The sequence below is a fragment of the Struthio camelus genome, chromosome 24, assembly GCF_040807025.1.
Source record: "Struthio camelus isolate bStrCam1 chromosome 24, bStrCam1.hap1, whole genome shotgun sequence".
Classification (NCBI taxonomy): Eukaryota; Metazoa; Chordata; class Aves; order Struthioniformes; family Struthionidae; genus Struthio; species Struthio camelus.
In genome coordinates this window covers 3,079,111-3,094,551 of record NC_090965.1, presented here as the reverse complement: position 1 = coordinate 3,094,551, position 15,441 = coordinate 3,079,111, and the positions used below count along the sequence as shown (strand labels likewise).

At 42.4% G+C, this 15,441-nt stretch overlaps 1 protein-coding gene across 2 annotated transcripts in view; it reads right to left on the bottom strand.

The window, feature by feature from the left end:
* Positions 1–15,441, bottom strand: part of LZTR1 (leucine zipper like post translational regulator 1) — a 42,212-nt gene continuing 26,771 nt past the window's right edge. For both annotated transcript variants that reach the window (XM_068918547.1, XM_068918548.1), the window contains 9 exons: positions 14,407–14,502; positions 13,154–13,337; positions 10,958–11,127; positions 8,468–8,624; positions 6,910–7,036; positions 5,591–5,740; positions 5,270–5,375; positions 3,941–4,021; positions 1–936 (listed from right to left, as the gene is read on the bottom strand). In XM_068918547.1, coding sequence (XP_068774648.1) covers positions 820–936; positions 3,941–4,021; positions 5,270–5,375; positions 5,591–5,740; positions 6,910–7,036; positions 8,468–8,624; positions 10,958–11,127; positions 13,154–13,337; positions 14,407–14,502 — 1,188 coding nt within the window. In that variant the 3' untranslated portion in view covers positions 1–819. The remainder of the gene's footprint in view (positions 937–3,940; positions 4,022–5,269; positions 5,376–5,590; positions 5,741–6,909; positions 7,037–8,467; positions 8,625–10,957; positions 11,128–13,153; positions 13,338–14,406; positions 14,503–15,441) is intronic.

Below are 15,441 nucleotides of genomic sequence, written 5' to 3'. Positions count from 1 at the left end.
TGAGTAACAAGATGCAGCACAGATATTTATTTTTAACACAGTGACCTTCATCAAGCTAGGAGTTCTTTTTCTTAATTTCTTCAAAAATTAAGGTCAAGTCAATCATGTAATGCAAGGAGATGTTAACAGTTTATTCATACATTGATTAAGAAAGGCTTAGTGAGACAGGATTAATAGATTTTATGGTCAGAAAGGACCACTGTCATCTTCTAGTCTGACCTGCTGCCGAGGTGTGGACTTCCTGCAGCCCACCAACCGAGGCAGCTACAAAAGGGCTAATCTCTTAATCCATTCACATGGAGAGTCAGTCTCTGACAAGCCACTATATTCTGGTCCCATTAGTCAGGCTCACTGCTAACACCATGCTATTTCCAGTTTGGTTGTGTCTGACATCCACTTACAGCCCTTGGCTGTTTCAGCCGAAGTTCTTTAAATAGTATTATTTAAATACTGTTTCAAAAGATTAATGATTCTCTTATTTATGACTGTTTTATTTTACAGTATAGAAGTAATTATGGGCTTGATTCTGGACTTAGTTACCCCCAAAACCATGTGGAATAAATTCATTCCCTTAATGGTTTCGATTTTACGTTTGTGTAACAGAGACCAAACCCTGCTCCGTAAAGGTACAAACCAAGGAAAACCACAGGAGAGTAACAGTCAGCTGTCCGTGCTCTTCTTGGCCGTCTGCTATACTGTGTCAGCACCCTGAGCAGCTCAGTATGGAATGGTTTTTAAAAAAGAAAAAAAAAAAAAGAGTCAGCCGTAAAGCGCTAGCTTTTTTGAGGAAAAATTAAATATTTGGATTACCAAAGCACGTCATATGTCTGAGCCCAGCTCTGCACACTGCTTGTCTGATATGTGATTAGCTAACGATTCTATGATGTCAAGGAGGAGCGGCTGACTTAGGGAGCGGAGATTTGGCAACTTGGAGACCTTCAAGGAAAAGAAAAACAAAACAGAAAAGCACAAAGAAATTAAAACCCTCCCCAAATCATAGTTTACACATCACTGTTTTTACCCAACCACCCCATGTGAAACAGGTGCGGGTCAGTCAAGTCAACAGACATGGGCGTGCTGTGCAGGGCTGCAGGGAATGGCCCGTAGGGGCTTGAGTCATAACTTCCTGCACTTATATTCCAATCTCGGACCACTGCACAGGTGGGATGGGAGATAGAGGAGAAATGCTGACTCCAGCACTGACTCTCCAAGAAAAGAAAAGTAACTATTTGTAACAACGATTCTATTGTTGATGGATGCAAACTCACAGCTGTCCTCAAACCACCAGTTAGGCACCAGAACAGCCCTGAACCGCAAAGTCTGTGGATTTCTACTGACCCTCCAATCATCTGAACATGACACTTAGGACCTGTTCTCTGCTCCTCTAGGCTCCTAAGGAGATGTGGCACCTTAAACAGGTTTAGTGTCCATGGTGGTTTTGCCTGTACACTTCCCACAGTCAAAGCAGGTCACTGGAACATTAGCCAACACAAACGTTTGCCACATCAGATACATGAGAATCTACAATAAAATTCATGTTCTTAGTCTGGTCAGAGTGTCAGCTATTATCTGGAAAGGTGCTCTGTGCATTCCTTCCTTCTCCACATCTTTATAGTAACAAGTCATTCATAGCACTCTTCCTCTTTCTAGAGCTATTATCTGTGGTTAACCTATGAGCAGGCTTGAAGGAGGACTCTGCCTAAAAACTCCTCCACTTTTCCAGCCTGTATCAACTGACAGTTGATACAGGCTTGTTTGATACAGGCTAGTTTGATACAGATGGTATCAACTGTATCAAAATAAAAGATATCACCTCACTCAAAGAAGCTTGACTATGATAAAGAAAAAAGATGTTCTGAGCATCTAGGAAGGAAATTGCTGAGGATGCTTTCAGAAAAAGCTCAGGATGTATGCTTGAAGTAACATGTCCAAAAGAAAGGGCCGCAAGGACTGGGAGGGAAAGCGATCCCCTTTCTCAGGGGCTCCCCTGAGATGTGATCCCCTTTCATGCAGGTGGGAATCCTGCATCTGCACTCAGAGGCACACACACTGCACAGGAACAGAACAGGACCGTATGCAACAACAGGGGCTGGTGTCAGAATACAAGCAAACACTTAAGAAGAGAAGTTTTATTAGGGCATTTGCACAACGGACACACAAAAGCCTAAACATACAGTATTGCCCAAACTACTGAACCTCTTTGAACAGTTCTTTAAATGTTCTTTCTGCAGGGAAACCTTCAATTTTCTGAATAGAGAACAGCATTAATCAAGTTGAAAAAACAGGAGGCCACAACAGCCATATATCCAGACTGTCTAAACCCTGATGACCCACTGGGCTTGCGCAGCTAGGACACCCCAACTTTCAGAGTTGGTGGCATGCAAGGGAGTGAAATGGCAAGCATACCTCCCCAGCAATGCATATGCAGTCACGCCGTGCCAGGCCAAAAATCACACACCGAAGTCTCTCAGGCCAAACACAAACATTGCATAATCAAGAATTCTTGCACATCTGCTTGACAGTCTCCCAGCCACATTTCCACATTTTGACAAAAGCTGTTCTAACAGTCAGCGGTTTCAAATACAAGAAGTTTCCACATAGCCTGGTTCGTAAAAATGAGTGCTATTGAGTAACACTCTCCATTCAAATATTATTTTTCCCTGAAATGATGCTATGTTCACCCCTCCCCCCCACACACACACACACATTTGGGTGAGAATCATTCGAACCCACTTGTCAACCTGAGGCCTCCAGCGGGCAGTTGACACCATGACATTTCTCAGGGACTATAGCACACTGATCTCACACCCCAGGAGATGGCCCAATGACCAGGCTACTCTGTAACCTGCAGTGGGATCATTCTCCAGCCTATGCTGAAGTTAGGCCCCTCTGCAAGATTCACAAGACCAGAAGAAATCAAGTAAGATGAAGCTGGGGGCTGTAACCTAGTGCTGAGGACCCTCCACTGGGAGTTGGGCTACTGAATGCTGGCTCCACTGTCAAAGCTTTTTATGTGTTTTTAGTGATTTCTGAATGTAAAATGCATTACCCTTGGGCAACTTTGGCATTTAATAAAGAGCCTGAATACCTCCGAGTTTCTCATCTCTAGGTACAAACTGGACCTAAAAGGGCTTTCCTTCCCCGTGCACAGAAGTGGGAGGACTGGGAGATTAAATATACCGATGATAGCTAGCTAGTCACATACTAACCAGGGAGTTGTTATCAGTAGATATGTAGCACCCAGAAATCCCAATTCCCAGTCTCTGTGATTTATCTACCAGTTGCAACAATGCTAATAGTTCTTCAGTGAGCTGATGACATGCTGGGAAGCTCTCATGGAGGGATCATGTCTCATATGATACAACTAAATGACAATACCCATATTCTCTCAGTGAGGACAGGAATATCAGCACATCAGGCTCTTGACCCTTCCTATGACTAATAAATCATCCTATGTGTCACAAACATGGGAACTACAGAAAGCCCAGCCAGGGCATGGTAATTTGCCTCACGAGCACATGACAATATAATCCCTATGAACATAGAGAACAACAGAAATGCAAACAGCACACTTGTAACTGCTAGTGAAAGAAAGATTTGTGCACTGGATACATGACAAATTGATCCTGTCATACACAGGAGATCTCAACGATGTTATGGCACAAAATTAATAGCCGAGAAAGAACTGGAAATGGAGGTAATTCTAGATAACTTCTGTTTTGGAAGGTCCTCACATCTCCAAACTAGGCTGTTCTATTCTTTTATTTATTTAGCAGGAAAAGTATGCCCAGCAGATTTGTCAGTGCATGTCAGTGACGCCTAGCCAGCTTCAGCTGTCTCACAGGAGAAAAAGAAATGGATTCCCATATTAAGGTGTCTTTAACCACCGCAGTGACAGAGGACAGCAGGTCTCAAGAGCCCCAGAAAAGATGCAACCAACCTTGGTGAACTGGTGAACGATGATGTGCAGGCAGTGCCTCTTCATGTCCAGGGCCTGGGTCTTGTCAGCTGCCTCTAAAATCTACAGCAAAAGCAAAAAAAGATGTGATTTGACTTCTGCGCTGCTCGGACGAACAGTACACAAACGCTGTTCTGACTCAGAGAAGATAATGCTTCTGAGCTAGGGAATCATGTCCACTTTGCACTACGAATCTGATTTTGAATCTTTTCTAAATTAATTAATCAAAAATAATCCTTGGATTTAAAGTGTGCGGAGTTCCCAGGAGACGATTAGCAGGAAACTGCGGAGCTGTTTCAAAGCCAGGTTTTCTGAAGTGCCACAGCGAGACTGGTGTGAGCTAGAGCCAAAAGCAGTTCATGTTGGAGCTGATTCTTCTCATGTTGCAGAGGGTCCAGTCTACCTACTTAGTAGACAAGGGCTTTGTTATTACAGAATGCTTTTTGATGGCTCAGACTTTATTGCCAGACCCTGTCAGCATTACTGGTAAAATAAGACTGTAGCCTCCTCATCACTGTTTGCCCTGGTCTGAATGTGTACCGAAAAAGGATTTGGAGTTGACTGCTGAGCGCACAGGACATCCTGAAAAGCCCTTTAGAAATCTCATACAGGTCTATAACGTGGGATGAAGAGCTCAGAAGGAACATCTTGTTGGCCAGTCGAGCCATGTGATCTCCTAAACATTTCAGCACAGGATCACAGGGGCAATGAAGACTAATTACCCTCACAGCAGATAAGGAAACAAGGCTGCTGAAGGCTGCATTCCTGCGTATGCGTGACCCGTTCAGGGCCACCGCCATTGGCAGGGCTTGCACAGTCTCACTGGATGCCACTTTGGTAGCAATTCAGTGAACTGGCACCGGGGGTACCACAACAAGGGATATGATGAAATGCAAAGTGATTTATTCAAGAAACTAACTCAGAAGATCGATTGTATCAGATGACCACACCAAGGGCACAGTCTTGGTAACAGAGTTACACACTTGAGTCACCTGTAGAACTGGGCAGGCGGCAGGCAGGCATAATTTAGGAAGAGGAGAGGCATTATAGTTTTATAATGTATTCCAACATAATTACATTTTTCATGCTCTCTCGTACAAATTTGGCCCTGATTCCAATGCATTCAAACACCTCCTTAAGAAACACCCTGTACTATCTTTACCTTAAAAAGTACATTTACACTTACACTCCACAGCTTGAAGACAAAAATTTGTGTCAAAAAAGGATAAAGTCTAGGCTCATTCGACTAGGCCCTTTGGCTTTCCGCTATTTAAGACAAGTGATTAACTAAAGCTACCTGGGGACAATTACCTGGAGCACATTTTCCACTGTGACATTCATTTCTAGATTCTGCTTACAATAGGCTTGCAGTCTGTTGTTGGAGAAACCATAATAGTAAGGTGCAGCAAAGAGGTAGCTGTTAATCCCATGAAGGAAAAAAACAAAGCAAACGTAACAGTAACTGATCTTAAATACAAATGCAATGGCAGAAGTTAAAAATGTGATGCATACTAATGCAATATGGATAAATAATCCTCCCAGGCTGTGCCTGGCTACCTAGAGCAAAAGGAAGATGAGGTGCTGCATGTGCACGTCAAACAGATTCTTCAAGTACTTTAGATTAAAGGATACAGGGAATCCTCAGGAGGCATGTTTACTTCTCCATAGTAGATATATCTAAGCATAGATTCAAATGCTTGCTTGCTGGGAACCATTTCGCCTATGGAAATATTTACTTGTCCATCTTCTGGCATGAAGGAACGGAACATGGCTTCAAAGTAACTGGAAAAGGAAATAAAACTAACGTAATATAAAAGCTCTATGGGTCACATTCTGCAGACAGACAGTATAACCCAGTATTGTTCAAAGGCAGTTATTAAGCACTACAGCTTCCAAATAAGTAATTTTAGTTGACAACCAGGGCTAAAATATTGCTAAATTGTTATGCTTCATCTATGCCTGCCTGTGAGAGAACTCCAAACACAATCCCCATCATTTCCAACAACACTACCTGGAATTTGTCTCTGTTTCTTGAAAATTAGGACACACGGTGCTCTGATTTTTGCCTAATCTGCATAAGACCTACTAGATAGCTCAAATCATTATGAGTTTCCTTGGTATCTACAGGCTGTGACTGCCAGTCATGCTGGGCTGTTTTAAAGTTGTGAGATGCTTCTGGGAAAATACTCAGGTAACTAACACTGAATATTATTACTGGGACTGGAGAAAAATTTCTGATGCTATTTGAAGTGGAAATTTTATGTGAATGCTTAATGTCCTGCGGAATGTAAATGTGCACATATATACAACATTCTCTGTGCAAGTGAGGGATAAACCCACTTCATCCCTCTCCAGGAGGGAGAATAATAAACATCTTTAGCAGAGTGAACTACTTGCCTCCGTAACAAAGCATGGGAACAATCTCGTCTCTGTTACGCACCATTTTTTTTCTACGCTTGCTCATACCTAGTCTTAAATTTCAGCTGGTGAGAAAGAGATGCATAGGTTTCACATAATCTAAAATGGATGTTCACCATGAGAAGATTCTTTCTGACCTCGGTGGACATCTGTTGCTTTCCACTTCATTAAAAAAAGTCCGATACTTTACACCCATTTACCCCCCTTGTGATTTAACTGATTCTTTGTCTTGCAGTGCAGCTTCTTAAGCATTGTCTGGAGAATCTCTACGGTTTTAATTTCCTCCTATCTTTCCCTGGCGGGTATCAAATTGAAAAATATTTAATCGCTGTTGCTTAAAGGCTTATTACACTCACTGAGCAAAGTTGCATCTTATGCACATACAAAATTCTTCTCCGTCTCCTATAAAAAGCAAGCTGACCCACGCATTGCACAGTGCTGAATTTTGCACGTACAGTATTTGTTACAGCTCTCATGAACAGTGACTCATTTAAAGGGATTTCCAGTTTCACTCTTAGGAAAAACGGTCTCACCTGGAGCGGGCTGCTAGGATTGCTTTATGGGCTGGCCGTGGGTGGCCATCTAAGAGAAGGATGATATCACAGAATTCAATCCCAGCTCCTTCTAGGTAAGCCTTCATGTCCTGAATTAAAGATGTTCCTGAAAGTCACCACCGTGAAATAGTTAAAAAAGACATGACAGCACCAAGGAGCCAGGTGATACCAAACTAATAAAAGGCCGAATCATGGCTATAGGCTCCCTTTCCTTTCGGAATTACGGGGTTGCTGGCAGGCAGACCTTTTCTCCAAAATGAGCTTTGTCCTTCCCCATCACAGTCCATTACCTACTGCCTATCCCAGAAGCATACCTGGCAGCTCTGGTTTCAAACTGCTGCTGACAGCAAGCCCTCTATACAAAAAAGAAAAGCTATTTTTCCCCACCCTTTTCATTTCCAATTTCTAGGAATATAAAATTTGGTCTCTTTGCCTTAATGGGAAAGTTTCCCTCAATCTTTAATAAAAGCTTCTTCTATCCAACATTTTAGTTAGCCTTGAAAATATATGATAACTGAAAAACAGAGCAATCATTCAAGTCTGATCCAAACCCATTCATTTCAAAGTACAGCTTTCAAGTTTTTGGTGTTTAGATCTCTAGCACCCTTTCATTTCTAGGTACAGAAGCTGGCTACGCCATCTTCCAGGACAGCGCACGTCCCTTCCTCCTGGGGCAACTGCCAGTCAAAGGCTTTCCACTTGACCTTTCAAGAGGACTAGCATCCCCTGTCGACTACTCCAGTACACGATTCTTTTTGTGCAGTATTCCAAATCAACACTGTCAATGCTCCCGAACTTTGGAGCCTGAGTAAATTATTGCATTGCTATGTTTTTGGGGTTTTTTTTGCTTCACGATGATAAAATCTTACATAAGGCTAGTCCCAAATCATTCTTCAACGAATTCTGTAATAGAACTGTAAATCAATTCTTCTCCTGCCACCACAATCACAGATTGAAAATGAAAGGCACGACTGTCAGTACAAGTTATTTATATTCTCACAGTCTTCTCCCTATCTTCTCTTCCTTTCTTCCATTAAGTTTTTTTTTTGAGCGGGTGGGGAGGGAGGAATTTTTCCGTGCTTTTTTTTCCTTTCTCTCTCATAAGGTCTGTCCTGTCAGCACTGGCTTCCTTCCAAGATCCTCTTGCTCACTGCTGCTCCTTCTTTGGTGACAATTTATGAGCAGGCCAACTTCCCCCTTCAGCTTTGTTACCTTCTTGCTCACTTTAACTGAATCCCCATTGCCTTTTCATTGAATTGTTCTTTATATCCTTCCATTCCTTCTGCCCCTCTGAACAGATTCAGGATACTTGATTCTTATATATTCCTGATTCATACATTGTGTGGAGAACCTGACTAAGCACAACATGACCCCCCGGTATTTTGATGCGGATAATGTTCTGATTGAAGCTCCCTGGAGAAAGATCGAGAGTGCTCTTTCTTGGTCTGGGAAGCAGCCTAAGCACAGCCTAAACTAAACAAATCACTAGCAACTCAAATACGCCACGACTAATATTTTTATAGGACATAAAAGTTACCAATGTCGAGTGGCTGATCGGAATGCATTCGAACAGGAGGTTGCTGTTTTCTCCGTACAATCTCCACTATGAGGGATGAGGAAAGATGCTCAAACTCCTTCATCATTATTACTTGATTAAAATGTGATTCTTTCACCACAAAGTTCAGGCAATGTTCCTTAAAGAATAATAAGAATAAAAAGCCCACTGTTTACTCATATAAAGCATCACATAAATTAGGAAAAAAATCTCACATTTCAAAATCTAACTGAATTTTTCTAGCGACAATATCAGTTATCAGCCTAACACCCAGCTAGATCTTCGTGAATTGTTCATAATCACCCACTGCAATCAAATAATACAATATTTGATGTTACAGAATATTCTACCACCTTCCAACAGACTTGCGCCTTGCAGTGCTACAGCTGTCCCCTCTGCTGTAGAAACTGTCTCTCTTCAGGACGAGATGTCCAGTTCTCAGCTGCCCTATAAGGGGGAAACTGGATTCTTTTCAGACAATCATAGCCACCAGGAATACATCTCTCTGCCTTATGTTCTGCAACCCAAAGGCATAAAGAGCAGAGCAGACTTAATCATTTTATAAGCCCCAGATCCCAGAGGAGCAGCACTGTGCAGAAGTGGAGAATGACAACAGCTTGTGACACCTAGAGGATGATATGTCCTGAAGAACCATGTTACACTGGCAAATAGCTGTCCTTTTCTTGTGATTGTCCCCATGGATCCCACAGCTGGAACTGTCAAACACGGATCCTTCCTTACTAAGTGACCACTTAGGCTCCTACCTGAACAGGAAATTCAGGACAGTTCTAAGTGTCGAGAAAAACCCAACTAAGAAATAACAATGAGGAAAAGATTAACTGACTTCCATCAAGCTACCAGAAGTTTTCTAAGAACAGAAATCTCAGGAGATACCAAAAAGCTCACAGAGTTAACTAAGCTCTCAAATCGTCTGTACAATTAGATACCTAAAGTTAATCAGGAGGGTGACGAAATCTTAATATTATCCACTAAGGGCACAAACAGTTTTCAGGATTTCCTAGGGGATCTTGTCCAGATTTTGACTTAAACTTTTCTTTAAAGGTTGTAAATAGTGTGAAAGAACTCTTGTAGCCTCTTGCATTACAAACTTGCTAGAAAAGTCAACACGACCGAAAGGTAACAAATGAACCAGATCCAATGCTCAACAGTTAGAGAGACAAAAAAATGGCACTGCTGTTGCCAGTACAAACCAAGGCTTTCCATCTAGCTAACTACAGGACACCCTCATAAGCAAATAAATACGATCTATACCAGCTCGCCATAAGGTGAGTACACAATTCACCTGGAGAAAAAGTACTGATTTCTGTTTTCTGCCAAGTTATTTCAGCTAGGATCCACAGGGATCTATCCAGACCTGGCAGCAAAATGTTTTACAGAAGGTCTAGGATGCTAGAAAAGAGAGCAACCTCCTGCAGATGACAGCTAGCTATGAGGAATAACAAGCGCTTGAGAGGACAGGATGCCAGCTCGGAATGATCCTAAGCAATGGGAGCAATGCGGAAAAGCCCTGCCACACTGCTGGTAGCTAAGGCAGGTGGAGGTAGCTGATTTATCTGAAATTATTGACAGCAGATACATGGGTGCTGAGACACTCAGTTCCTGAGCCTCCTGACGGCACCATGGTCCCATGCACCAAAGGCTGTGCCAGCATTTACATAATTGCTGCTGACTCTGCTGCTGTCTTACTGGATCTCCTTTGCTCAAACCCAGTGCACAAAGAGCGCCTGAGAAAGTGCTGCTGCGCATTGGTTTGTCAAGCCCCACTCTGGCCGTAACTGTCAGCTTTATTTCCACAAGCTGTGGATGTGTGCCCAGGCTGCTCAAATAGGCACTGCCTGAATCTTGCATGGACGCTTGGACTTGGGTGGAGGAGCTTCTTCTCTGAAGCTTTAAGGAGAATTGGCTCTGGCCGCCCTTGGTAAGAACCAGATCATCACAGCACAAGCACGACCTGAAGCCTGAGGGTATGGGCTCTACCACGAGGTTCAGCAAATGTCTCCAAACCCTTGCCTCACTAAAAGTGGTGGCAATTCTCCATCTCCATATTGTTTTTCAGTAGACCGGTTTAAGACTAAAGGCATGAAAACAGAATTTAATTTTTCATCACCTCTGGTGAAAGAACCTGTTTGCAGTCTCCGCAAAAAACAGTGAGACCAGAAAATGCACTGGTTCCACCTTGCAGCAATGAGAGAGAATTGATAAAGAACCAGTCACTCTGCCTTTTACATCCTACAGGGTAGATAGGCAAACATAGCTAACAGTTGTTAAAGAAAACCTACATAATATTCACGAGCACCTGAAGCACAATCCACGTTAATATATACTCAAGCAACTATAATTATAGGGAAGCATTGCACTTGCAAAAGCTGACAGCTTTATAAAACATTAATTACATCAAGATTTTTTTTTTTTTATTTCTTATCCGTTAGTTTGTATGCAAAATGTGATTACCTTTAGCTGATCCAGCTGAAGCTTGTTAGCATTTTCACACACAATGAGCACGTTCTGCAGATCTACAGATGCTTCAATATATTGAAGGCAGAGTTGTTCCAGTCGAGAGAGCTTGAAGTTTAAGGCTAGTTTGTATACATCCATAATAAGTAACACATCCTGCACATGACCTGAAATTGCCAGAGATAACAATGTCTTTCCATATCTCTAGGGAGTTCAAAACAAACAAACAAACAAACAAGCACACACACACACCTTTCTCAAAATAATTTTTAGTATCAACCTGAACATTCGGAACAGTAGAACGGGCAGAGATTCGTAAAGTATTTTTATGAGGAAAAAAAAATCCATTGCTTCTTCGATTAAATCAAGAACTGGTACTAAAAAAAGGAGTAAGTGCTCACTCAAAACTGAAGGATGAAACAGCCACCTCAAAATACTTTTAGAACTAAGGTTTTGTGACAATCTGGAGCCCAATTTTAAAAAACCCTCAGAAGACAGTCAAGTCCCTACACTCACTAACGAGCTCACACACAAGCAGCCCAATTTTCCAAAGTGCTGAACTCTTAACAGCTCTGCTGAAGTCCCTGGTATTCATGCAATATTAGCTATCAGCTCCCCAGTTTTGACAAGCCCTTATGAAAACAGTCTGTGCTTGTGCATGTAACACATCTGAGGCTGGTCCAGAAGAGAGGGCTGCAAGCAGAGACGGGCAGTGGGGACCCAGGCTGGCTACTGCAACACGGCTACTGGGACACTAAATCAAGCAAGAAGCTGCAGCCTTTGCTTTTCTCATGGAGGATCTCTGGCCATCTGCCGTAACTACTTTTTGATAGAGAAAAGCCTTCTTGCATGTCACGTGGCTTCCCTGTGTCTAATAAGGAAAATCTCATTTGATAGGCACGCCCAATTCTATTAGCACATCTTCTGAAAGGATCCCCCAAGGTGCTGCCTTCTGAACTAAGAGGAGCAACCAGGAATACATATAGTCAGGACAGGGCCTCTGGAGGATCACAGAAGATTAATAGCACCGTAGAAAGGTAAGCGCTAGGGAGAATATTTGAGGAGCTGGGGAGAAAGCTGCCTAGGAAGCCTGTAAAAAAGGGAAAAGTTCAATGTGCTAATCCCTTCTTTAGTCTGATTCTGTCCTGCAATGGATGTGCTGAGAATTAACAAAGTGGCTAAGAGTGGGATCTGGCAATGTTGGCAGAAACCAGTGAGGAGATTCTCTCGTCCCTATTAATTAGGCAGCTTGCTCTGAGATATGCTACCTTGCAGAGAAAGCCTGTAGATAGCTTCCCTGGGACAACCGCCTACAAATTAATATTTTCTTGAGAATTACCTTATTCTAGAAAGGAATGATCTTGGATTAAAACTGAAGCAAAGCTTCTGGTGTTAGGATAGATGTACCTCAGTTTTAAAGGAACGTGTCGCATGGCCGCAGCTTCCCAGCGCCCACCAACTAGAGTTCCCCCAGGGTATCCTGTCTCACTCCCAAGGCCTAGCAGACCTCATCGCTCAGTCATAGCCATGAGTTAGTTTTGCTGTGTCAGAGCTGAGGGATCTCTGGCTATTGCCTCTCAGCCTCCAACTGTTTTTAATTCAGGCATCTTCAACGAATGCTTCTAATGGATTTTTCTTTCTTCAGGCATTCCTTTGGATTGACATTTTGAAGAGAAGATGAATACTGGCTTACTCTGCCTTTCTGTGCAGTGGCCTCAGTTTGCAATGGGACAAAACAGTAGCAGAGAAAGGAAATATGCTAATATAGGATGCATGGTTCCTCCAAGTAGGCTGCTGTAATGCAGTGCCTGTTTAATGTAATGGATAATTCTCTTGTGGGCAGATGAGTTTTCCTGCAGTTTCTACCATGAAATGTATCAAAACTTACCAAGCAAAGCTTGCACTCCTGCACTGCTTAAGGTTTATCCCCCTTCTCTGGTTCAAAATACTATGAACTTTTTTACATCTTTTTGGAAGGATGAAGAACCTACTTTTCCTTGGTATGTGATAAGAATCAGGAAACACTGAAGCACCGGATAGTATGCTTTGACAGAAATCTGCAATACACTTTTTAAATCTCACCTAAGTAATTAGGTACTAAGAGCTTATCTGCAAATGCTCAGTCCTGCTCCCCATGAAAGTAAATGCCTGCTCCCGAGTTGCTAGTATTTTGTTTTTATCCTGCTGTCCTACCTTTGCGAGGGTATTTTATTTTATCTGTATACAGAAACTGCATGAGCACCTCGAAGGGTTGGGCTTCTGCCTCTCGGATGGGCACTTCCAGGAGAGGCTGCAGGCGGCACAACTTGACATTCCCACCAATCCCATCCTTCTGACACACCGCGTGTCCCTCGTCTTCAATATCTTGCTTTGATTTCTGATGAGACAGAAAAAACACTCAGGCACAACAATGAGATTGTGCCAGCCCATACACATCACCATCAAGCCAGAGGAAAGATACTTCTCATTCCTGCACAATCTTCCAACTACAAAATGTAATAAGGAATGCATGTGCCTCAGACTTAGTTTCCTGCCCAGTTACAAAACCAGATCAGAATAAATGGGAGCTCCTGGATAAACCTCAAAAACAGGACCTCAGAAAAAGAGAAGAATAAATTCTACAGCGCTCAGCATCAACAGCTCCCCTTCACAGTCAAGGAAGAAGGCAGACATAGCAGCAAGTTCCACAGACCCCTGCCTTGCAGAGTCAGAGCACAAAGCGCTCTGCAAAAGTATTTTAAGCCTGTTACTTCAAAGTTTCAGTGTGACAGCCTTTTCCCTGCAGCCTTCTCCAGTGAAGATGGAGGGCTGTGGGGTGGCAAAGCAACTAGCAAAGGGCCAACGAGGCAGCCATGTGTCTTGCTGTAGGTGTCTTCTCTTCATGTCCCTCTCATTGCTACTACTTCCTCAAAAATAACAAAACGTTTGCTGCTGAAAAGCTGTATGTTGTTAAAGTTAACAGACAACGCCCCACATGCACCAGACTGTCAACTCTGGAAAAATCAGGAAAGACTAAGGTACAAGGAACACAGCCAGTCTCAAAACCTTAACTTGGCCTTCTAATCTGTCGAATCTTGTAGGCCATCTAAATGTAGCCCTTACCCTCCTAAGAGTAAAGGGTAAGCGTACCTCCCTAGGGGTATGCCACAAGATTAGAACAGACAGCTAAGAGAGCTCCCAAGAACCGTTCTGCCAAATCCAGATAACTGGATTAACTTTGATTCTTCCACATTATGCTCCTCGCCTGGCCTAATACAAATGCAGTACCCTATGTTAATACTAACTATCCACCTTACTGCATTGGCCCAACATCACCTGAGCATCAGATGCTGATCTGGTCCTACATCTGTCTCAGCAAATATTATTTTTTTCCTAACAATTTTATTTCCAAAATTGGACAGAATAAGTATTACCTTGCCGCAGGATTACTCCTCTAAAATACTTGCCTGTTTCAATCTCTCCCTTGCCTGCATGATTTTCTTTTTCAGCCACTTGCAGCGAGCTGTAACAATTGCAGTATGTCCTCGGACTCGTTCTTCTTTCTGTCAAAGGCAAAGGAAGAGCACGTATCAAACTTTTATTTACAAATCACATGGTGGTGGAAGATGGCAGAAGCAGTAGAAACCTGGACTGAACTCCATGTTACCATACATTTCCTTTAAGTTAGAAGCAAAGGCAACCTTACATCTGCTGTGTGCATCCAGATGAAATGCAACACCTATTTTCCCTAAAGGCTTAGCCCTGGCAAACATCATTTGGAAAGAGTCTTTGTGGTGTTTACTGAGTAGGAGTTGCGGTGTAGGTTCAGTGCCACAGATGTTGCTTCTTAGCGTTACATCTGATTTACAGTTTAATTGTCTTCCTTCAAAGCAACAGTATGCTTGTTTGCTATTGTTCTTTATAATCTATTTAATCTGTTATTGTGGGATATCATCTGATCTCTGCAAAGTCTTCTATAACAATGTTTTCGTAAAAAGGAATGCAGTTAAATTCAAATTTCTCACATTTATTCCACGGAAAAATGTTCTTTTTAAAATTCGATAATTGTTCTCATTACTGGAGAATGAGCAACACTCCTCTGTACTGCTTTTTCTCATTCTATTTTATTTCAATAATTAAAAATGACTCCTGAAATGGATCTGCAAATCACTGACCTGCTCATCCCAGGAGACAGCTGGGACCTCAGAGGACAGAGGTCCTTAGTATCATTTTCATACTGCAATTACATATCAAGTATGCTGATAAATTTCAGTTATGTCTCAGTGACCCACAGATTTTCTCTTTAAAAGTTCCCAAAGTTTTTTCTCCTTTGCAGTTTTATATAGTTACCTGTATTAGTGTGATTTATTAAACCAGAAAACATTTTCACTCGCAGTGCTCTCAACCTCATTCCCAGGGTTTCTGGTACAGTCATGGTACAACTTGTTTTTTCCCAATGCCACGCATGCACACACCTGTGTCACACACTCATTCGGTCAAAC